This window comes from Lepidochelys olivacea (genome assembly GCF_965140295.1).
Source record: "Lepidochelys olivacea isolate rLepOli2 genome assembly, chromosome: 22".
Classification (NCBI taxonomy): domain Eukaryota; kingdom Metazoa; phylum Chordata; order Testudines; family Cheloniidae; genus Lepidochelys; species Lepidochelys olivacea.
Window position 1 is genome coordinate 21,233,941 of NC_140432.1, and position 24,428 is coordinate 21,258,368.

Genomic DNA, 24,428 nt, shown 5'->3' on the forward strand with positions numbered 1-24,428 from the left:
AGAACTGCATACTCAAAACAAAAATCTGCCCAGGAAAAGGCTCTAGAATTGTAATAGCTCTCACCAGGGATCATAGTTCTGGCTTATTAAGGTCCCAAAAACTTTAAATGGCACTTTTTAGCGAGACTCAGAATTGCAATGTCTTGGGTGATCTACTATTTTTGTGTGGTGACCATGTGTTCTTTAGATTCTACAAATGCTTTTTACAGTGGAAAGCATAGCTGCCTCTGTGGCAGGAATCTTTCTGAAATTCTTACCCCGGATTAGATTAATTCCAAACAGATCTATTCAAGTAGAATATACTCTAAAAAGAGGTCAAATATTGAGTCACAATTTATTTATTTATTTTTTAAACTAAAACATTCAGAGAAGTCTACATAAAGCAGACTGTTTAGAAATCTTAGAGGAGGGAATGTTGCCTAGTGATTTTGGAGCAGGAGATTGGAACTCGGAACTCTCCAAGATTTTATTCTGAGTTTTGCCACCAAGACCAAGTCACTTCACCATTTCTTCGTGCCTCGGTCTTTGTCTTCTCTAAAATGGTTAGAAAGTTTTCCTTTACAAAGTTGAGGACTAAAGTTTATAAAAAGCTTTGAAATCCTTTGGATGAAAGATCTATAGAAGTGTAGTTTTAGTCAAAAAGAGGGGGCATACTTACTGAATTCTTTCCAAAGTGTTTTGAAAACCTACATTAAACATCAGTTCAAATTTAGTTTTAAAGACAAAATAGTAATCCTCTTCAGTTGTCCTGAAGCTAGTATGCTCTGACATGCTATTAACATGTGTAATGTTGCCAGCAGTGAGGGGTAGCAGGTAAAATAACACTTCTGAGTTATTTTGGAGTCATTTGTTTAACTTTTGTGGTGTCTTTGTAAATCATAATTAGTTCTTGAATTCCAGACTTGAAATTGTATAGCATCAAACCCTATAGGGTATAATTCAGAAATTATCAACGTTAGCTTCAAAAGATGCATAGCTGACAATATTGGATGTTTACAAAGAGTCTGGTTTTTGGGGAATACATATCTTCAGCCTTATTTTTTATTTGACAGTATTTCTAAAATGTTTTGTTTGTTGAATTTCTTAGGTATGTGCATCGTTTGTATAATCAAATTGCATGTATGTGTTGGCTATGTGATACCTATATTGTTTCACTGTATTTTTTTCCCTGCTTGTCCTCTTCAGGAAGTCCTACGCCAATGACCCATGAAATAGTAACAGTGGGAGACCCTTTATTATCATCTGGACTTAGAAGCATTGGCTCTAGGAGACAGAGTACCTCCTCTTTGTCACAACAGCAGTCAAAACTCCGAATGGTTTTTCCCACCAGAGTTGGGAACACTTACTCCAGACACACTGTGCCTGGCGTATCTAGTATCGGATCCTCATCAGAACATGAATCAAGCGCAAAAAATATAGACAGCTTCAAAGGGTCAGTGAATTTAAGCGCTTCAAGTGCATTAGCTCAAAATAGCCCTAACTCTTCAAGCTCTCCAAGAATGCTAGCTACAAGTGGAAGTAAAACGTGTCATTTGGGTGGATCTCAGTCTTTAGAAATAAAACACTCTACCAGTTCAGAGTTGATGTCCAAAAGCACATCTTCAAAGGGAGAGAAGACAAAATTGTCGAGTTCAAAGGACTCAGATTCTTCAGCTCATATTTTTGCTTCACCTGGGAATACTAAAATGTCCACCCAAGTGCTTAGTACATCAGGCATAGAATTAAACATTAATAAAAAGGGAACTTTTCAAGAACCTTCTTCTGCAACACTTTCTTCCAAAGATACAATGCCCTTTCCATCTTTTCATCAGAGAGGCCCAAGGAAAGATAGAGACCTACATATGGACCTCATACAACCAGAAAAAATCTCTTCTGTTGAAGACATAGATGGAAAGAACTTAAAGCCTGCTGGAATAAGTAGCAGGTCTTCTGCATCAAGTGAGCATGTGGTTTCCGCTTGCAGAGACAGACGACAGAAAGGAAAAAAGTTAACAAAAGACACTTTCAAAGACAAACATTCTGTAAAAACTTTTACAGACTCAAATCAAGTGACAGCCAGTGATGAAGGAAGCTTAAAACCAGAATTTATCAATCAGGTTTTGGCAACTGAACAGATTAGTCAGAGGTTGTGTAGTAATGTTTCTGCTGAGAAAACTGGGGATAAGTCTCCACCTGCACAAGGGGCATCTAAAGCTCCATTGGTGCAAGTTGAAGTGGCCTCCAAGGAAGTGCAGGCTCCTAGAAAACGCACAGTTAAAGTAACCCTGACTCCTCTCAAGATGGAAAGTGAAAGCCAATCTAAAAATGCACAGAAAGAAAGTGATGCCGAATCGCAGAGTAAGGGTGCAGAACCAACTGCTGTGACAGAACTGTCTTCAACTTCTGGAAGCCAAGGAGATGTTGTTCAGGGAAGTCCAAGTGATACTCCTACCCAGGAATCTCAAAATAATTCTTATCCGAATCTGCCCGTTGAAGACAGAAACTTGATGCTTCAGGATGGAACTAAAGCTCAGGAAGATGGTTCCTACAAGCGGAGATATCCCCGGCGAAGTGCTCGGGCAAGATCTAACATGTTCTTTGGATTAACTCCTTTGTATGGTGTGAGATCTTATGGAGAGGAAGACATTCCATTCTACAGCAACTCAGCTGGGAAGAAGCGAGGAAAGAGGTCTGCAGAAGGACAAGTAGATGGTGCAGATGACTTAAGTACTTCTGATGAAGATGATTTGTACTACTACAATTTCACTAGGACAGTGGTTTCCTCAAGTGCAGAAGAGAGGCTTGGATCCCATAATTTATTCAAGGAGGAGGAACAGTGCAATCTTCCAAAAATCTCCCAGCTAGATGGTGTGGATGATGGAACAGAAAGTGATACAAGTGTTACAGCAACAACAAGAAAAGTAAATCAGGTAACCAAAAGAAGTGGCAAAGAAAATGGGACTGAAAACTTAAAGCTTGATCGAGCTGAAGAAGCTGGAGAGAAAGTACAGGTCACCAAGAGCTCTACTGGCCATAAAACTGACCCAAAGATTGATAATTGCCATGCTGTAAGCAGGGTTAAAACACAGGGTCAGGATTCCTTGGAAGCTCAGCTGAGTTCCTTGGACACAGGCCGTAGAGCTCATGCTAGCACACCCTCAGATAAGAACTTATTGGATACTTTTAACACAGAACTGCTAAAATCAGACTCTGACAATAACAATAGCGATGACTGTGGAAACATTCTCCCTTCGGACATCATGGACTTTGTACTAAAGAATACACCATCGATGCAGGCTTTAGGAGAAAGCCCGGAGTCATCTTCATCTGAACTTCTAACACTGGGGGAAGGGCTAGGTCTTGATAGTAATCGTGGCAAGGACATGGGTTTGTTTGAAGTGTTTTCTCAACAGCTGCCAACTGCTGAACCAGTGGATAGTAGTGTTTCTTCCTCTATATCAGCAGAGGAGCAGTTTGAGCTGCCTTTAGAACTTCCATCAGATCTCTCCGTTCTAACTACTCGTAGTCCTACTGTGCCCAGCCAAAACCGCAACAGGCTTGCTGTAATTTCAGAGTCTGCACTCTCATCTTCGGGAGAGAGGTCTATATTGGCTTTACCTTCCACAGAATCTGGAGAGAAGAGAGTTACAGTCACAGAAAAATCTGCCTCTGGTGAAGGGGATGCAACTCTTTTAAGCCCAGGGGTAGACCCAAGCCCTGAAGGACATATGACTCCTGATCATTTCATCCAAGGTCACATAGATGCAGAGCACATAGCCAGCCCACCTTGCGCCCCAGTAGAGCAAGGACATGGCAGCAACCAGGATTTAACTAGGAACAGCGGTACTCCTGGGCTCCAAGTGCCAGTCTCTCCTACCGTTCCTCTTCAAAACCAAAAATACGTTCCAAACTCCACTGACGGTCCTGGTCCATCTCAGATCTCTAATGCTGCAGTACAGACAACCCCACCCCACCTAAAACCGGCCACTGAAAAACTTCTGGTAGTCAATCAAAATATGCAGCCTCTGTATGTCCTCCAGACTCTTCCCAATGGTGTTACACAAAAAATACAGCTGACTCCTTCTGGTAGTTCCACACAGAGCGTAATGGAGACCAATACTTCAGTGCTAGGGCCCATGGGAAGTGCACTTACATTGACTACGGAATTAAATCCAAGCCTGCCATCATCTCAGTCTTTATTCCCCCCTACTAGCAAAGGACTGCTGCCTATGTCCCATCACCAGCATTTGCATACCTTTCCCACAGCTACTCAGAGTGGTTTCCCACCAAATATTGGCAGTCCTGCATCAGGTCTCCTTATTGGTGTACAGCCACCTCCTGATCCTCAGCTTTTAGTGTCTGAAGCAAGCCAGAGGACAGACCTTGGCACTACAGTTACCACTCCGACCTCTGGCCTTGGGAAGAAAAGGCCAATATCCCGACTGCAGTCCCGAAAGAATAAAAAGCTAGCTCCGTCTGGAACCCCTTCTGCCATAGCGCCTTCTGAGATGGTTTCCAACATGACTTTGATTAATTTTGCTCCCTCCCAACTTTCCAACAGCCCATTAGATTTGGGGACCCTTGGAAATTCGGCACCCCATAGAACTGTTCCCAATATTATTAAAAGGTCTAAGTCTGGAGTCATGTATTTTGAGCAAGCGTCTTTGCTGCCCCAAGGTGTGGGAGCAGCCCCTGCTGCGGCAGTTGGCACTTCACCCAGCATTATTGGACCAGAGGCCGGCCACCTCACGACAGGGCCAGTGCCGGGACTAGCATCAAATTCATCAGTGCTGAATGTTGTGTCCATGCAGGCCACAGCAGCACCTAGCACTGGTGGGTCAGTACCTGGCCATGTTTTGGGACAGGGTTCTGTAACATTAACTAGCCCTGGATTGTTGGGAGACCTTGGCTCAATAAGCAATCTTTTGATCAAAGCCAGTCAGCAAAGTCTTGGTCTTCAGGAACAGCACATGACTTTGCCACCAGGTTCTGGGATGTTTTCACAACTGGGGACGTCACAAACTCCAGCTACAGCAGCAATGACAGCTGCATCAAGCATATGTGTATTGCCTTCAGCACAGACTATGGGCATGACAGTTGCTCAATCATCCACTGACCCAGAAGGTCCTTATCAGCTTCAGCATATGACACAACTTTTAGCCATCAAAAATGCTTCTTCTCAGCTGGATCTTGCCACTGCTTCAGCACCTCAGTTGTCAAGCTTTCCACAGCTAGTGGACATTCCTAACAACACAGGACTCGAGCAAAGCAAGGTTTCCTCAACTGTAATGCATGCCAGTTCAGCTTCGCCTGGAGGCTCCCCATCATCTGGCCAACAGTCTGCAAGTAGCTCAGTGCTTGGTCCCACAAAAATGAAGCCAAAAATTAAACGAATTCAACCGCCTTTAGACAAAGGGAATGGAAAGAAGCATAAAACTCCTCACACGTGGACCAGTCCCCCTGAAGTACACATTCCAGACAGAGGGGCCAATGCTGTATCCCCAGTCTCAACTGCAGGGTAAGAGAAACATGTGTTTGCTTTTGTGTATGCTTGAGGTTTTGTTACCGTGGTAAAAAACTGGCTCTTGTTGCACTGGTCCCCACATCAAATTTCCTTTTTATCTTCTCATAGTGAATCCTTTAGTAGTAAATTCTAGAGTAGCATTCACTGCCATCAATGGACATCTGGACAGGGAAAGCAGATTTCTAAAGAAATCAACACACAGTCTTTGCCTTAATTCATGATGGACAGCCCTGACAGATTTTTGGTAACCATTTATTTGGGGGAGCAAAGTTGTTTGCGAACATGGTACCTCTAGCAGTGCTATAATTTAGTTAGTGGTTAGCTATCATGTTGATAGGTGCTTTGGATCTATCGATATATACTTTTAATCCTAAAATCTGGCAGCATTTGGCCTGATTAGAACTTGGATTGAAACTCTGCAAGGAAGACATGGTGGTTATAGGAAATGGTGGTGGTCTGAGGAGGTTGCAGTCTTCCAAGCCAGTACCAAGAGACTGCTCTGGTATGTTCCTACAGAAGTACTATGCTGCTTGCGATACCAGCTTTTTAGGTAGAACTTAAAACTGAGCCACTGACCAGTTGTAATCACTTGAAGATCCCATGGTACTTTTTGCAAGAGGAGAGTTGGTCCCTAACATCCTAGCCAAATTTCTAATTGGATTATTACAGTCTGCCTTCCCACATTCCCCTGCTATTTCAAGTGGCAATGGGATTCTGCACACCCTAATTGTTGTGTGGTATTGCTGTGTCCTGTTTCACTTTTAGAAATGTCTATATTTTAGTGGCTGGTGAAGTGGTATCCCTACATATAGTTTGTAAATTGTTTTGAATTAATTCTGCCCTATATTTTGCCCTTTCGTTTCTCTTTCTTGAATGCCATGGTCCAATTTTAAAATGTCACGGGAGTAGAATACTCCCCATTAAATATTGTTAATAGTATGTTAATGCTGCTGAGATTTAATTATATGGTTAATTGTGTGTTAATGCTTCTAGAGCCTTGGACAGATGTCTTTTTAGTTGTTTAATTAATTAAAGGGTTAAAGCTGTATGCCAGTTAATGTCAGTAATCACACTTCATTTTCATCATGCAACTGAGTTTTCTCTCTTTCCTTTGGAAAGAGGAATCACAAGTTATAGGGAATGTTTATAGAATTTAAGGCCAAAGAACTAATTAGATAATTTAGTCAGATCATATATATTACAGGCCAAATAATTTCACCCCATTACTCCTGTACTGAGCCCAATAGCTTGTGTTTGACTAAAACATCTTCATTAAAAGCAATCAGTCTGCATTTGAAGAGAGTTTACCACTTTCCTTGGTAGCTTGTTTTGATGGTTAAATGCCCCCACTTTTTAAATATTTGTTTTCTAACTTGAATTTGTCTGGTTTTAACTTCCAGCCAATGGTTTTTGGTCTTCAGGAACAGCACATGACTTAGCCACCAGGTTCTGGGATGTTTTCACAACTGCCAGTTAATGTCAGTTTATAGAATTTAAACCTATTTTAAAGAGCAGTTTATTACTTGGTATATTCTCTCAGTGGAGATACTTATACACTGTAATCAAGCCAACTCTCAATCTTCTTAGGTCCTTTCCAGTCCTATATTTATATAATTCTGTGATTTGTTTTGATAAGCTAAACAGACTGAGCTCAAGTGTCTCACTGTATGGCAATTTCTTTCCAGTCTTTGAATTGAAGTAGCATGTGTCTTGGTGATTTTACTTGAGGTGCAGATCTGTAGGAAGAAGGGAGAATAAGGACTGTGGACCTGGGTGCTGAATGTGACACTTAAGGTTTTTCTTCAGAAAGTCCCCAAGTATCCTCTCTGTGTGACATTGCCAGCAGTCCATATGATAAGGGATTTGACCAAGGGCAACCCAGCAATCCACTGCAGTTCCTGGAGGTCAAGGGACCTGCCCAAAAGTACTGGGCAGGTCCCTTGACCTTTAACTCCGGTTAGTTGGGTCATATGACTCCGGTCAGATGACTCAGTTCTACAGTTCTTTGATGTTTTTAACTCAGTGCTGTAAGTCTGTTTTGAAAAGCAATTGATCCACAGTCTTTTAGACATAATTGGTCTTCTATTTGTAAATATTTTAGGCTATTTTTTTTGCCAGCATACCATCCTTTATGGAGTGACCCATGGTTCCATGCTTATGGTTATGCAAAAACATCCTTGTAAAGATCCTAGAGTACTCCATCCCTTTAAAGTTCAAGTCTTGAATCTGACCTAAAGCACTAGCAATTTGATCTACTTTCTGTCCTCTGGCTTCACAGTAGCATTTGTTCCTATTTTTGTAGTTTGCTGAAATGGTGAATCACTTATGGCAGGTCCCACTAGATCCATTATTTCTTGGTTACAGTAAATTCTTATTTGTATAGTCTTTTGAATTATCCCAAATCTTTCTGTTCCAGGACTCCTGCAGTGAAGGCAGACATTCAAGATACAAGTATAGATCAGCTACCACAAAAGCCATCTGGGCAGCCTGCAGGGTAAGTATTAAAACAAACCTTTCCCATTAGGTTTTGCTGGTTTATATTCAGTACCTTATAAACAAAATAAAACTCTGTTCTTCCTCCTTGTACTTGTTGCTGTTGTTGTAAATTAAAATACCCCGGTAGCTTTCAGTCTGGAATGTATGTCACTTGTTAGCCACAATATTAAATCCTTGTTTAATCTAGTAGAACAAGATTCATTGTAATAACATAATCAGAGCACATGTTACAGTGATAAATATCACAGAAATAAACGTTAATATATAAGAATTTTTTCATTTTCAGTTGAAACCAGCTGATTTTTGAATACTTGATTCAGGAGTAAATGCTTAGAAATAGTTGCAGACTTGTGGCTTTTAAATGTTGTTTGTAATTCTTTTTTTAGGGCTGGTAAAAACTACCAGATTAGCAACCCTACAGGTCAAAATCTGATATCCACAGAATGGATACAGTAGTGCAAGCTTTCCCCAGTTTTCTTCAGTTGATTGCTTTGCTTCATTCTAGAGATGAGTTCAAGACTGTCATCCAGGGGCCAGTTTGTGATGGATTTTGTCAGGTGGATTGTTTCCCCTGGGGACTGACTACCTCTTTTTAAAAATCTACTCTCAGTTCTTTAGTGGAAACGTTTGATAGTTGTCAGTGTCCTGGTTGTGATTGAGTCTTAAAGGAAGACACTTAAACTGCAATATTAAAGAACAATACTAATCTTCAAAAATAGATCTACTTAACTGGACACTGTCAAGTTGAAAACCACATTTCTGTCTGAAAACTTTGGGGCCTGATTAATTGTTGCTGTTATTCCAGATTTAAATCAGCATAAGGGGTTGTCTTCACTAGCAAGTTAACATGAGGTGGTCGTAATAACTCAAACCACTTATGCACACCCACCTACCCACAGAAACAGCCCCACCCACCTGTCACTCATGTGATGACCTGTGTGTGGTGTAGGCAGTAAAACAAGTTAGCTGTCATGACTTGAGGTAATGGGACAGATCTTGAGCTTCCCTCAAGAGCCACTAACTCCACCTGTCTATAACGTGGCCACAGGCCAGTGTCATAACACAACAGTTGAGGGCCTAGGGTTGCCAGGTGTCTGGTTTTCAACTGGAACGCCTGGTCGAAAAGGGACCCTGGTGGCTCAGGTCAGCAGTGCTGACCAGGCCATTAAAAGTCTGGTTGTCGGCGCAGGCAGGCTTCCTACCTGGCTCCGCATGACTCCTGGGAAGCTGCTGGCATCTCCTTCTGGGTCCTCGGTGGAGGGATGACCACAGGGGTTCTGAGCGCTGCTCCCCCCTCCAGTGCCAGCTCAGCAGCTCCCACGTGGCCAGTGGGAGCTGAGGGGGCAGCGCATGCGGGCAGTGCCGAGATCCACGTGGTCGCGCTTCCACCTAGGAGCCAGAGGGAGATGTCGCTGCTTCTCGGGAGCTGCCTGAGGTAAGCGCCGCCCGGAGCCCACACGCCCGCCTGCGCCCCAACCCCCTGCCCTGAGACCCCTCCTGCACCCCAAACCCCAGCTCCACTCCAGAGTCTGCACCCCCAGCCAGAGCCCTAACCCCCTCTCGTACCCCCAGCCCAGAGTCCCCTCCTGCACCCAAATCACTCACTCCTGGCTCCACCCCAGAGCTGCACCCTCAGGCGGAACTCTCACCCCGTCCCACATCCCAACCCTCTGCCCCAGCCCGGAGCCCTCTCCAGCACCCCAAACCCTTCATCTCCATCCCTACCCCAGAACCCGCAGCCAGAACCCTCACCCACCTCTCGCACCCCAGCCTGGTGAAAATGAGTGAGTGAGTGAGGGTGGAGGGAGAGCAAATGACAGAGGGAGGAGGATGGAGTGAGCAGGGGGCGTGGCCTCAGAGAAGGGGTGAGGCGGCGGGGAGCAAGGGTGTTCGGTTTTCTGCAAATAGAAAGTTGGCAACCCTCTGAGGGTTATTAGTCCTCCAGTACCTGCCCACAATCCTTTGGGGCTACTACCCTATGGCCTTTTCTTGCTGTCTATTTCCTGACCAGGAGTCCCATGCCACGACATCTAGGCCTGCTGAGCCTTTGTTCTTCACAGTCACACTCAGCTGCCAGTACCAGCAACTGCACTGATCTATCTTTGGCATAAAGCTCAAGTTTTTTTTAGAATGGCCTCGAAGAAGAGGCCTCTCAGTGTTCTGCCAGTTGCTTGGAAGGAGCTTCTCACACAACTCCGGGAGTGTGGCCCACTCTTAGTTGTCTCATGGCTGCTTGGTGATGTAGTCTCATCACTCAGTGCTTGAGGGCCTGATCCGGAACTGCCAATCAGTTGCTCTGCATGAAGCTTTTTGCTCTCCTTGAGAAAGCATACCATCACTTCTGCATGGTGACAGGCTGCTGCCCACCATGCCATATGCCCTGCTTCTTCCTATTTTTGCCAAAATGAGAGTTGCACTAGTGCCAACACCTGCTATAGATTGTTTTTCTGAGTTAGATCCAGGCCTTGCCTCCAAGTTGGAATGAAGGAAATGGACAGAAATTTTGAGTGCACCAAGCCAGAACTGATTTACTTTAATCAACTGAATCAATCAATGAATGTCAGGTTCATACCACTTCTGCCCAGGATCCCCAAAAGGCACGGATAGGTTCTCTCTCAGTACACCGAAAACATTCATAGAATTGCACGGTGATGCTATGAACCATGAGATGTGTCCCAGGTCCCAGGAAGTCTTAGTGCTACACACAAGTGAATAGAGTGCCGGTGTGGATAAAGGCCACTACAGCCCCTCTGCTCCCCCAAGCTTGGTGGCTGTTCTGTAGCGAGGCCGCTCACCGTTGTGAAATGCGTACACGGTGGAAATAACGAGGGTGAATCAAGTTAATTCTGTAGTGTGAATGCATGCTAAGTGTTATAACAGCATAAAGCTGAAATTATGCAACGGTGAATCAGGCCCCTTGTACCTACTGTAGTCACAGGTAACACGAAAATTTCTGTACTGAAATCTAAAAACTAGTTTTTTTCCTTTTCCAGCTTGTATCCTTTGTGCATGGATTCATAGGCTATGTCTACACTGTCAATAGAATGACAAAACTTTTGTCTTTCAGAGGTGTTAACATTCACCCCCTCGCCCCCTGAAAGACACACGTTTTGCCACGACAAGTGCCTGTGTGAAGGAGAGCGCTTCTGCCGACAAAGCTAACGCCGCTCGTTGGCAGTGGAAGATTTTGTCGGCAGGAGAGCCGACAAACAGTGGCTACACTGTGCGATTTTTAACGGCTAAAAGCTATGTAGTGTAGACAAGCCTATAGATTTCAAGGCCAGAAGAGACTACTGTGTGACTTCCTATATAATACAGGCCATAGAACGCCCCCAAAATAAGTCCTAGAGCAGATCTTTTTAAAAAAAAATCCAATCTTGATTTAAAAATTCTCAGTGATGGAGAATCCACCACGTCCGCTGCTAAATTGTTCCAGTTGTTAATTATTCTCACTGTTAAAAATGTACACCTTATTTCCAGTCTGAATTTGTCTACCTTCAGCTTCCAGCCATTGGCTCATGTTATACCTTTCTCTTTTAGATTGAAGATCCCATTATTAAGTATTTATTTCCCATGTGGTACTTATAGACTGTAATCAAGTCACTCCTTAAACTTGCCTTTGAGCTCCTTGAGTCTGTCAGTATAAGGCATTGTGAAGTTCTGGGGTGCAATCAACTTTTGTCTAGTTAGGGCAGTGTGGTTCGTGGTTTATGGATTACATACATTTCACCATGATATCATTGACCAGTGAGTTATTAGTTTTCCAATATAACTCTCAAGGCATATTTTGTACAAAGATTATTACGGAAATGTGTAGGGTGTGAATACAGAGGTACTTTCAGTCACAGGCATGCAGTTTGGTTCACTGTTCTCTTGCACAGTCAGTTTCTTCCTTTCTGAAAGGATCCTTATAAAAATCTACCAGAGAACTGAAAAACTCTTATAAACATATTTGGAATAAGAGTATTATTTAAACTGTGTTCTGTTAGAAACTGGAAATTTTTATATGTAATCAATTTAAAAATGTTCAAGTTGACATTGTCTCTGTGAAACACAAACCACCCCAACTGGTTAGATGGATCAGCCAAAGAAAAAAACAGGAGCTGCCTTCTGAGGGGGGGTTTATTGCCAAGCATTATATTTCATTTTCTCCCTTTCCCCAAGGCAAATGGCAATTCTTACAGAGCCACAGTCAGTGCAGAACACAGCAAATGAGCAAGAAAATACAGGTATGTTGCTTCTTCCAAAAATACAGTTTCTTGGCAGCCTTTGATGTTGAACTATATAGAGTCTTTTCATGTTTGACCACTTTAAAGAACTCTTAGTAGCCACTGTATGGTTTTCTGCTAGTTTTGGAGGCAGTTACGTTCCAGTCACAGAAATGTGAATTGCATGTGTGGTTGTAGTTGTAGAAATTTGCAACTTTGATTTTTATGTTTTCACGTTGTGGTGTAATCTGGATTTCACTTTCTAAATGGATGTAAATCCATGCTCAGGACCTCAGTTCTTGATCAGGAAATGAGAGCTCCAGAACAGTTCTAAACTTTAGAAAGTCCTATTCTAGACTTTGTTTGGGAGTTGAGTTTAAAGTCTGCTCATCACCCTCGTGCCCGTATACAGAGAACGGAATTAAAATTGTTGTGGTAAAGCTGTTGTCCCATTAACTGCAGTTTTCTTTCTGTTCATCATCACCAGAAATTGATATTCCTGTAGTAGCTCCCCTGGAGTATGATTCATGGAAAGACCTGTCTTTGTTTTCCCCTTTTATCATTCCCATTGCCACTGGTGATGGTTCAGTAGGTAATCCATTATTGTGGAACTTTAACAAGTCACTTAATACCATTAGCAGAATTGTTCTGGCTGAGTCCACATGCCTGCATGTGGACGTGGATTCTGCTGAAACTGTACAGCTGACTACTATAGTGTATGCTGTTCTCCATGCAGAGGTAGATGTTAAATTGCATTACAGATTCTACAGATTGTATTAACCTCTAAAGCAGTGGTCCCCAACCTTTCTCGTGGGACTAGAATATTGCTATTCCCAGAAGACTGTGGCGGGCGCCAAACACCCCGCCACTGAAATGCTGCCGAGAACGCAACGATTCTCGGCGGCATTTCAGCGTTGGGGTGTCCTGCGGGTGCACAAAAGTGCTCCAGTGGGCGCCATGGCACCCACAGGCACTGCGTTCGGGATCCCTGCTTTAAAGCAACCAGGAGTTGGTTTGCATGAAAAGGATCTCAAAGCTAGGGAGTAATCCAGGCACACTGATAAGGGAGGCAGCTCAAGAACGATACTTACGTTTTGGTGGCTTCTTAGAAATAATCATCCATTGTTCAAATCAGGGACAAATTCTTTTCACCATTAGGTATCTGTTTGTTTGGTGGTGGGAGGTACAATAAAACTTCATTCTGCCCAACTGTATCTTCATATCGGTCTGTCTGTCTTCCAGGATCCAAAGCTTCTGAAGAGGAGGAAGGCACTTTCAGCTCCCCACTTATGTTTTGGCTGCAGCAAGAACAAAAGAGGAAAGAAAGCCTTGGTGAGAAGAAGCCAAAGAAAGGACTAGTTTTCGAGATCTCAAGTGATGACGGTTTTCAGATCTGTGCAGAAAGTATTGAAGGTGAGGACAGTGATTTCTGGTTGCAACTTTCTCTAAGCTTTGTTCCCAGAGGTTAAAAACAAAAGATGCTTTTTGAGAAATTGTGATCTCTGTATCAAGCGTCTCCAGAATAGACTTGTCTTCTCTTAGAGATAAAGCTTTGGAACAAAATCCTATGCCAGAGTGCCTGGTTTGTGTTAAATGTCTGCAGTGTTCCTCTTTGTCTTGAAATCATTGACCAATAGTGGTGTTGGTATATAAAGTAGTGGTGGGACAAAGCAAATAATGAACACAGACCAGGCATTAGGTCATCTAAATTTTGTTTCAAAAGTCATTGCTAAAGCAACTTATTTGCCTGTGCACCATTAAGTTTTTTTGAAGAGGGTGAAAACTGTATAACTACAGGAGAAATAATGAGTTTATGGCCACTGATTGCGCTTCTCTTTATATTTGCCACATGGCTGGTACTGTGTGCGTGTGCGTGCGTGCACTCACACCCGCTGGACTTGGCTGCATCACTGCAGACCTGACTGAATGAGAAGACAATCAAGAGACATGCCGAGCAGCTGTTCCGGTTACTCCTGATGTCTGATAGATGCAAAGCTTCTTTTATTGTTTTGTCTTCCATTTTCTAATCGTAGATGCCTGGAAATCACTGACTGATAAAGTTCAAGAAGCTCGTTCCAATGCCCGTCTGAAGCAGCTATCGTTTGCAGGTAATACCAAGCACTGAGGTTGTTTCCTCTTTGTCAGCAAGTGTATTTTAAAAGCAGATAAACCAATGTCATGAGGAAATTGTCAAACAAGAGTAGAGTCTTCAGAAGAAAAAGGTCAGTTGCTTATAGACAGCTCACTTCTTTGAAGGAGAAACATTTTTGGTCGTAAATATTTTGATTTAAGCCGGGCAAAGCTCCTCAAGGTTTGCATAAATAAAAAGCTCCAACGTTGCAGCAACAATAACGTTTATATGAGAATGATCGGGGCGGGGATTTTCTCTTATTACCTGATTCATTACTTTGTGTCAGGGTTTGTGTCTGATCCACTGAGCAAGCTACATTTGCTGTGAAATGTTGGACTTTTATTGAACAAAGCTTATGGCAATTTTGCTACTTTTTCAAATGAGAAAATTATGCTACTTCTCTTAATGTATGGTGGCTGGCCACCTGAGCCTATTTAACCTTTTTATTCTGTGTTTGAGCTGCACAGATAACACTAGTTTAGATGTGTCCTGGAGTTCTGCTGTGAAGTTGTTTAGCAGCATGGTATGATCAGAAATCTCCTCGCTTCAGGTCAGACGGCCTACAATGGCATGTAGCAGATCTGCGATGCTAGCAGCAAATACCTCTGATGGCCAGCGATGGGACACTAGATGGGGAGGGCTCTGAGTTACTTCAGAGAATTCTTTCCCAGGTGTCTGGCTGGTGGGTCTTGCCCACATGCTCAGGGTCTATATGATCCCCATATTTGGGGTCAGGAAGGAATTTTCCCCTGAGTCAGATTGGCGGAGATCCTGGGGGGGTTTCGCCTTCCTCTGCAGCATGGAGCACCGGTCACTTGCAGATTTAAACTAGTGTAAATGTTGGATTTTCTGTAACTTCAAGTCTTTAAGCCATGATTTGAGGGCTTCAGTAACTCAGCCAGAGGTTAGGGGGTCTATTATAGGAGTGGGTGAGTGAGGTTCTGTGGCTTGCAGTGTGCAGGAAGTCAGACTAGATCACGATAGTCCCATCAGACCTTAAAGTCTATGAAACACTAGTGTAACTACATAGTATACAAGTGGAATGTCCAGAGTTACCCTATAAGCTCCAGTGTGTGGTTTTTTATTAGTTAGGCATAGTTTATAAGCCTGCTATAGGAGTTAGCATTCTGACCAACTTAATCACTATCTAAAAGCCACTGTCCTAGATGGCTGTAGTTCATCTGCTAGTTGCTGAACTGGGGATATGTCTTGATGCAGAGACTGAAACAAAAGAATTTTTATTTTAAGTTCTCATTAGAAATCAAACAATGTAGCTAATGCAGGGCTCTGGCAGGAGCTTCCACTGGTTTCTAATGGGCTGGTTTATTTTCCAGACTGCCTGTTTTCACTGACGCCTGGTTTCTTACCCTTTCCTTTTGTCCTTGTTCTAGGTGTGAATGGTTTGAGGATGCTGGGGATTATCCATGATGCTGTTGTGTTCCTGATTGAGCAGCTTTATGGAGCAAAGCATTGCCACAATTACAAATTTAGATTCCACAAACCAGAGGAGACCAATGAACCCCCATTGAATCCACATGGCTCTGCTAGGGCTGAAGTCCACCTCAGGTAAGCGTGAGCTTTCTAATGGGTGGGACTTGACCAGTCTACTAGCCAGAGTAAGAGACTTTTCCCCTGGCAAGTGAGAGGCATAAACTGTAAACTTCTGCAGAATTTAATCTTTAAACTAAAAACTAAATTATAGGTTTAATGGTATCTTCCAAATGTAAACTGATGGTCTGTATATTCCTGAGTCTACATGCAGCTCTAGAACTTCTGTTGCTCTTAGCTTTTTGCCAAGCAGTAGGAAATTGAAATTAATAAGACTTCCCACTTTACCATTTCCATTCACAATCCTAAAGATTATGTTTATTTGGTGTTGCTGCCTTACAGAGCTTTGATCAGCACCTGAGGTGAGCATGAATCACTGAGAAGGAGATGTTTCAGAGTAGCAGCTGTATTAGTCTGTATTCGCAAAAAGAAAAGGAGTACCAGTGAAGTAAGCTGTACTTCTGAAGTGAGCTGTAGCTCACGAAAGCTTATGCTCAAATAAATTGGTTAGTCTCTAAGGTGCCACTGGTACTCCTTTCCTTTTTGAGAAGGAAATGAAAGTTAGGCCAGAGAAGTGATAGAGTACCAGACACACATAGCCCTTGCAGCAGCCAAGATATTGTTGAAAACTAACTTTGCCAGTAATACACATGTTCTTTGCCCTCCAGGAAGTCAGCATTTGATATGTTCAATTTCCTGGCTTCTAAACACCGCCAGCCACCAGAATACAACCCCAATGATGAGGAAGAGGAGGAAGTGCAGCTGAAGTCTGCTCGGTATGCAACTGGATTTATGTCCCCAAAAGGGAAAAGGGGAGGGTACTAAGAAGAAAAGCCAAATATTTTGGTCTTGTCTATTGCACCTGGAGGTGTGGTGTTACAACTTTAAATGTACAAAACACTAGAAAATAGCTTGTAGAGGACAATCCTGCATTAGCAGGGGAGCTGGCTACTGAACATGGCCAACCTCTCTCAGATCTGTTTTCATGCTACTGCAGGATGTTCTGATAAGAATTCTGGGAGAATAAGGCAAAAAAGATTACTTATATTAAATTTGCAGAAGAGGAGAGCTGGTTAGCAGTAAGGAGTTTGTCTGAGATCAGATGTTGAATTAAGAACAGCTTTATAATATAATATTTATAGAAAAATACATTGTAGTAATTTTGGTTGCTTTCTGAGTGGGCATTGGGCTGCAGTCTCACAGTGACTAAATGTTAATATTTTTGAAACTATACCGACTAATGCTTGGCATGGGCTCTCGAATAAAGGTGATCACTTAGCAGTGTCTCTTTGTTCTAGGAGGGCAACTAGTATGGATCTGCCAATGCCTATGCGATTCCGACACTTGAAGAAGACCTCCAAGGAGGCAGTTGGTGTCTACAGGTATGGTTTTACTCTGGTGCTTTAACTCTGTCTAGGGCAGAAGGAGATTAAAAATTGAAAACCCTTTCTAAAGTCCAACAGGAATGTTGAAGGGAAAGAGTTCTCTCTCTCTCCCTTCGTCTCTTCCCTTTCTTTGTTTTCAGGTCAAATCTTTAAAAAGCTGATCCTCAGTACAAACCACTTATTCCTGCCAGCTCACCTTGGTGATAGCTCAGGCATTTATTTTTGGGGTGGGAAGGGAAGCTAAAAATGTTTTGATTACTTGCATATGGTAAAAACACAGTGAGGAGAGTCAAACCCTTCATCCCTTTGATGAAGAGTTAGCCTGTGTGCTAAGGTTTTCTGATCTTCAGTTGAAACAGCATGGTCCAGTTGCATTGGTTGATATATTCTCTTACCTTGTTTCTTTTCACTAGGTCTCCCATCCATGGCCGGGGCCTATTCTGCAAAAGGAACATTGATGCAGGTGAGATGGTGATTGAATATTCAGGCAATGTCATTCGCTCCATCCTCACTGACAAACGAGAGAAGTACTATGACAGCAAGGTGAGTTCTGTGGCTTTCATCAACATTTGTAAAAGGCACAATTAAACTCATTCACAGCACTTTTCTCCGGTTGGCGAGCTGAAGGGAGCATTCCCAAGAGGAAACTGATAATTGTCTTTCGCAGGGGTTATGGAACTGAAACCCTGTGTAACTATGGAAAAATATATGCCCTAATGTGTGGGAATCCTATAAAATATTAGCACTTACATAGTACTCCTAATCTTCAGTGTACTGTACAAACAGCTGATCCTCACAACCCTCTGTGGGGTAAGGAGTATAGATGGGGAAACAAAGGCAGAGGAGCTAAGCTCTTAGCCCCAGTTCAGAGAGGGGATTGGTGTCATAGCGAACGTTAGTACAGAAGAGTTTCTGGGTGCCATTCCTGTGCTCAGACCACTAGATAATGCATCTGACCACATAAATTGTAAAGGCCAAGCAAATTTTACATTCTGATGTGTTTGCTTTGGACAAGGCCCGAATAAAATGCCCATTGTTGGCAATTTCTCCTATACATATCAGCAATTTCTTCTTGGAGACTCTCTTTTCTGTTTGTGTTGACGTAGACATTTGCAGAAAAATGTTGAACTGAAAATAATTATGAAAAAGAAGGAAGTTTCACATTTGTGACCTTCCAAGTGCTTTCTGACAGAGCCAAGATGTGTTTGTGGTGACTTTAAAACTAGTGACTTCCAGTTGCAATTCAGTGTTATGACCTCCAGCAGCAGTTTGTAGAGAATGGGCCCAGATCCTGGCCAGACTTGGTCTGTGAGGATTGCATGGGGCTTAAATATGTCTGTCTGGGTTCAAGGGTGGGTTAAAGGGAGTCAAGTATATGTACAGTGCAAACTTTAATAGGCGGGCAAACTGCACTTGAACTCTGTGGTCTGGGGTTCTAGACTTCCCAGTTTTTCCAGCACTGACTGGAGCTCTAGGAGCACTTCCTTTGCTTCCTCCAAGTGCTTAGGAAATATTTGAGCCCTGCATCAACACTGCGGATTCAAAGGGTATGAGGATAAAATGGCTCAAGCAAGTACCTTATAACTGAAGAGTGGCTACAGGATTCTAAGGAGATCATGGTTCCACACCGACTACATGTTGATTTCTCTTGTTTAGTTATGGTAATAAACAATCTCCTGAAACTCCAGGCAGGGGAGAGGGACTCTTGGCTTCCCTGAACTCTAAATGCCTTTCTTTCCTCCATGCCCAGGGGATTGGCTGCTACATGTTCCGCATTGATGACTCCGAAGTGGTAGATGCCACTATGCACGGGAATGCAGCCCGCTTCATCAACCACTCATGTGAGCCCAACTGTTACTCCCGCGTAATCAACATTGATGGCCAGAAACACATCGTCATCTTCGCCATGCGCAAAATCTACCGTGGGGAGGAACTCACTTATGACTACAAATTCCCCATTGAAGACGCCAGCAACAAACTGCCTTGTAACTGCGGCGCCAAGAAGTGCAGGAAATTCTTAAACTAAAACTTTCATGAGCTGTGAGTGAGCCCTGAAGGGCCTGGGGCGAACCAAAGTTACAGTGCATTTCTTTCCTGCCATTTGGGAGGGAGAGGGGAAGACAGAGACAGAAATGAAGATTGACTGGGGCTCGGGGACGTAAGTGATGGCTGCGCTTCTCCGTCAGAGTCCACATCTTCATGTCTCACGTGCGCACAGTTATCCTTGTGAAAGACACAGACGATCAGAGAAGATCCTCAGTATGATTGTTATGCTTTTTCCACTGCCCTTTTTTCCCCCCCTCCAGTATTTGTCCGTCATTGTGGGATAGTGAGTGGGAGAGGGGGAAGGTGGATGGATGAGGCAGAACAGACCAAAACTCATATATGGGTAGAGGCCTCAGATTTTTGTCCTCCTTTGTTGTTTCTGGTTTGTCGGGACTCCATGACCAGCTTTGCCAGGAATGGCAATGTGGGGTTTTCAGTTTCCTTCGCTTGCTGTGTCATAATTAAAAGAAGCACAGTATGTGACTGAGCTTTTCCACTGGAGAGAGATGGTATCCCATCAGCCAGCTCCATGAAGGACATTGAGTGTCTGTGGTTCCTTCCACCATGCATTTCCAAAACACTATTTGTGAGCAGGCTGGGTTTTATCAGACTTCTTAGAGCAGCCATAGGTGACCCAGTGCATTTCTCTTGGTTGGTCTGTCTTTTATTGGGGCCTGGAAAGAGTAAATAAGGCTAGGGTAACCTACAGCAGCCTGTAAGTGAACTGAAAAGGGTTTCAGTAGGATTTTCCTCTGAAATTTCTGTTTTTGTATAAGAGAATTTCTAGCTGTCTCTAGTAAAGGAAGGGGCTGTATTGGGTTTGCCAACTGATTAAAGTGATTCACTCTTCAGGATTTACAGCCCAAAGTGGAAATCCTTGTCAGCAAAGGCCTTGTTTCAGTAATGAAGTCCTCTGTAGAGTAGGAACAACTCTTCTCCTATGTTTCTGCCATCAGAAATGGGCACTCTTCTTTGGTCTAGGGAGCTGAAGGGTTTTCCAGCCACACAGAGATCTGCCTCCCTGCCTCTGAGCCTGTCCAAGCAATGGAAATCCATGAGCAGAGTAGGAGGACCCGCAACTGTCAGAAATGGAGACCAGTTCTATTAGCTAGCCAGTACTCCCAAACAGAAACTAGCAAGGGTGATTTGCAGAGGTTTCAGCAGGAGAGGCTCTGCTCAGATGGTTTAAATAATGTAGTAGGATAAACGAATCAAGCAAATGAGTGATTTCTCTAAGCACATCCCTCTCTCTAGATCCATTTCTAGGTTATGGTTACTTCAATCTTCCTTGTAAGACATAGGAATAGGCACCAAAAGGGGATATAAAAGCTCAGTAGAAATGCAAAGCCAAACACTAACAGTCTGAGCATACTCCTTGTAGCATTTAAAAATGTGTTTAGGAAACCAGTTTGCAACTGCCACAATTAAACCCACCTGAGTGAAAGAGTAAATTCATTTAAAAAGCAAAACAGAATGACACTAGTCCTGGTTCATGTGGGATAACTCTTCCCCCCCCCCCCCCCCCCACCTTTGGATCCAAAAGAAAAGAAAGCCCCAAGCCTGTTAAATTAAGTGATTGGATTTTACTCTGTTCTGTTTACAGTGTAGTATTTAAGGTTTTATAAATGTAAATATATTTTGTATATTTTTCTATGAGAAGCACTTCATAGGGAAAAGCACTTATGACAAGGCTATTTTTAAACAGTGGTATTATCCTAATTTAAGATAATCTGTTTTTAATAATTTTTTATTTTCATAGGATGGTTATTGGAAATATCTGGCTGGACATAGTCTGATCCTTCCTCCAGAGAGAGGGATACTTTTATTTTTATTTTACTTTTAATCTTGTTCTGCCTTGTTGACTTAAGTAGCTGTTTCCTGGAAGCTTTGGCTGGACCTTAATTATATTAATTTGTGAAGGGGGAGGGCATGGGGAACAATCACCCAACTCAGGAGGAGTTTGACTCAGTGGAACTTTATTTGAACGTCTGTGTTAACATTTTTGGTACAGTTTTCCTACCGCTGGGCAGAAAGAGGCATGATTCTGCCTTGACACGTGCCACTGTTCTATTTATAGAAAGGTAAAGGAGAGGGGGTAAGAATTGCTATCTTCACTTTTCCATTAGTTTGTTCAGAGCTCAGAATTAGGAATATGGCAGGAAATATGAATTTTTCCACCCTGCTCTTTCCACTTCAATCCTGCAGAGCAGACGTGTCCTCCTCAGTAACTCACTGATTCTGCCAGGATACTTACTGAGAGTGAGTGGTCCCTACATCTCTGGAGAGATCACTTAAACTTAAGCCCAGGACTGTGATTGGTAGCAGGGAAAGCCAACTTCCCATCACTCAACTGTTGTGTTTCTAAAGCAGCTTCACTGGATAAAGAGACAGAGTGGGTTTTCATTCTTGGAAAATTCTCAACTCTTCAACCAGAGAAACTTGGTCCTGTGGAAATTGAGCAAAGCAATAGAACCCCAGCCCTGCCTTTGTTCACCATCATTGTTAGGAACAGGTGTGGGATTTGTACCCACAAATGCACTTCACAGCCCCGAGTGCCTCTCACTTGGAAACATGAATTTTTCCTTTGAACAGTAAAATTATAATGCACACCCACTCCTCTCCTCTGTCCCTGTGGACAGGCCATCTACAATTTGCTGAATTAGCAAATTGAAAGGCTGCTATGAAACAGCATCAGCAGCTGCCTATGGAAATTGGACAGCATTGACTAATAACTCCTTAGCGCTCACAGCTTAGCACTATGTATCTGTGTCATTCAACCCCCAAGACCTCTTCCTCTGACCTGAGAATGAAATGCAGCACGCAGAAGGGTCAGGAATTGCTGTTTCCTTTTTTATTGCACTGTGTGATTATTATTTTGTAAAACTTTTTTTTAAAGGAAAAATCAAAGTCAAAGCTGCCTGTGTTACTGAAATGATTTGATGCACTGACAGTTTGGGAATGCACACACACTGAGAGGCCAGAAACCATGTCTGGGGAAATCTCAGCTCAGCATCCCTAGACACAGCTCTTCGCAGCAGTGCTGGGGAACAGTTCCAGTGCTGGACACACCAGTGAATTTTACCTTCAGAATGGTCTAGTTCAATCATTTACCCCCCGCCCCCCCTTCTCCCTCCTGCTGATATCCCTTTATCTGGCAGAGAATCAGCCTCTGCAGCTGACAACAATCCCATTCTTTTCTCTTGCCAAAAATCTGTGTAGCTATCAGCTATTTGATCAGCAAAATTGAGTCCTCACCAGAAATCCACACTAAGAGCAAGTTCTGATCAGGACACACTGCTCCCACAAAACCCCTTAGTTAGGGGAAAAAACACAAGAAGAGGGGGAAAAAATAAGTGAAGGAGAAAACAGACGAGAGATATCACCTGAGTCTCTCTGAGAACCAGGCACTAGAAATTTCCTCTACCGTGAGGACTGAGAGCGCAAATGGATCAGGCTAGAATTTGGTGGAAGATCCAGCTCACTGAATGCTTTGCTGCTATACCTGTCGTGGCTGCCTTAACGAGCAGCCACTGTGGCCAGTGAAACTGTCTGTAAACCAGAGAAGCTGAATTGTGCTGACCTACAGGCTGGGCCAGGGGTCCCCTTGGCTCCCCACTTCCATTGTTCTCACCAGTCTGTCTCCAGCACAGAGGTTTTCAGTCACTTACAGTTTTAAATAAATAAAAGGAAGGTGGGGAGAAGCCTTGGCAGCTAGTATTTAAGTTTTCAATGATTCATGTGTAAGACACAGGCCTATATGCCCTTTAACCCTGTTCTGCCCAGGCTAACAGTGAGCACAATGCAGCTTCCTCATATATGAATGTATATTTTATAAGGACTGACATAGATCATGATATCTGAAAATACTAAAAGTCAAACCTTAAGGCATTTATTTTTATTTGTACAAACCAATTTTTTTAAAGGAAAAGCGGGTCATTGCAAAGGGCTGGGTATAATCTTTTTATTTCATTTTCTTTCATTTCCAAGCAATACCAGGTTCTTCAGCAAGATGGTCTTTGTGCAGAATCATGCCATTCAAACCCATACTACTGGTCCATACTCAACACACTTGCGAGTTTTTTTTATAACTATAAATATGATATATATATAGGAACTAATATAGTGATGCACCATGTAATGAAGCCTAGTTCAGTATCGGTCCATGGCTTTTAATTCTCTTAACACTATAGATAAGGATTGTGTTACAGTTGCTAACAAAGGCAGGAAAAATAATCAAGCTGTGTACTTCTGGGTTAACAAATGTAAACTGAAGGGGGCTTGCTTGGCTCTAGAACACCTCAGCCTGAAGAGTGTAGCTTCCTGCAGAAATGAAATACTTAGCCCGTCGTTTCCCTGCTTGAGGATTTTTCTGACCTTCAATGTTACCAGTCAGTACTTGTACAACTTGTTTCTTTGTTTTGTTTTTGGATTTTTTTTTTTTTTTGGTTATGAATGTTGGGGTACCACCTGCATATAGGGAAAAATGTGTTCTGTGCTTTCCTGGTATCTTTTTAACAAGGTACTGTAGCTTTGTCTATCAACCAAGAACTATACTTGTGGTGTTTCTTTTATTAAACTTAACAGTCTCTTTAGTAAATACAGGTAGGTGAATAATTGTTCAAAAAAAAAAAAGCTCTACAATGGCAAGGTCATGTTCTAGAAATAATACATTTCTCGACAACTTATCATGTGTAACGGATCTTTTTATTTCTTTTTTTCTTGTGTTCTTCCAAGCTTCTGGTTTAAAAAAAAAAAAAGAAAAAAAAAAAGAAAAAAGGAAATGTCTAAAGTACATCAGTGTTAACTCCCTGTCACAGGGATGAAGGAAATACTTTAATAGTTAAAAACAATGCTGAAAGCTCTGCGAAAGACTGAATGTAAAAATAAAAGTGTATATAGTTGTAAAAAACAAAAAGGAGTTTTTAAACATGTTTATTTTCTATGCACTTTTTTTTATTTAAGTGATAGTTTAATTAATAAACATGTCAAGTTTATTGCTGCAGAGGGTGACTCTTGATTTACTTTATTTTTTAAAAAGCTGGAGAGGAGGTGTTCCAGTGCCACGGTCGCTCAGCCTCATCATGCGAGTCCCCTGTCTTCAGAAAAGGCAC

General features: G+C 42.6%; 1 protein-coding gene across 2 annotated transcripts in view; it reads left to right on the top strand.

Moving 5' to 3' along the window:
• Positions 1 to 24,099, top strand: part of KMT2A (lysine methyltransferase 2A) — an 88,323-nt gene extending 64,224 nt beyond the window's left edge. For both annotated transcript variants that reach the window (XM_084611914.1, XM_084611913.1), the window contains exons 27-36: positions 1,186 to 5,497; positions 7,920 to 7,997; positions 12,164 to 12,228; positions 13,450 to 13,620; positions 14,241 to 14,315; positions 15,730 to 15,904; positions 16,555 to 16,662; positions 17,185 to 17,268; positions 17,685 to 17,814; positions 19,022 to 24,099. In XM_084611914.1, coding sequence (XP_084468040.1) covers positions 1,186 to 5,497; positions 7,920 to 7,997; positions 12,164 to 12,228; positions 13,450 to 13,620; positions 14,241 to 14,315; positions 15,730 to 15,904; positions 16,555 to 16,662; positions 17,185 to 17,268; positions 17,685 to 17,814; positions 19,022 to 19,297 — 5,474 coding nt within the window. In that variant the 3' untranslated portion in view covers positions 19,298 to 24,099. The remainder of the gene's footprint in view (positions 1 to 1,185; positions 5,498 to 7,919; positions 7,998 to 12,163; positions 12,229 to 13,449; positions 13,621 to 14,240; positions 14,316 to 15,729; positions 15,905 to 16,554; positions 16,663 to 17,184; positions 17,269 to 17,684; positions 17,815 to 19,021) is intronic.
• The last annotated feature ends 329 nt before the right edge of the window (positions 24,100 to 24,428 follow it).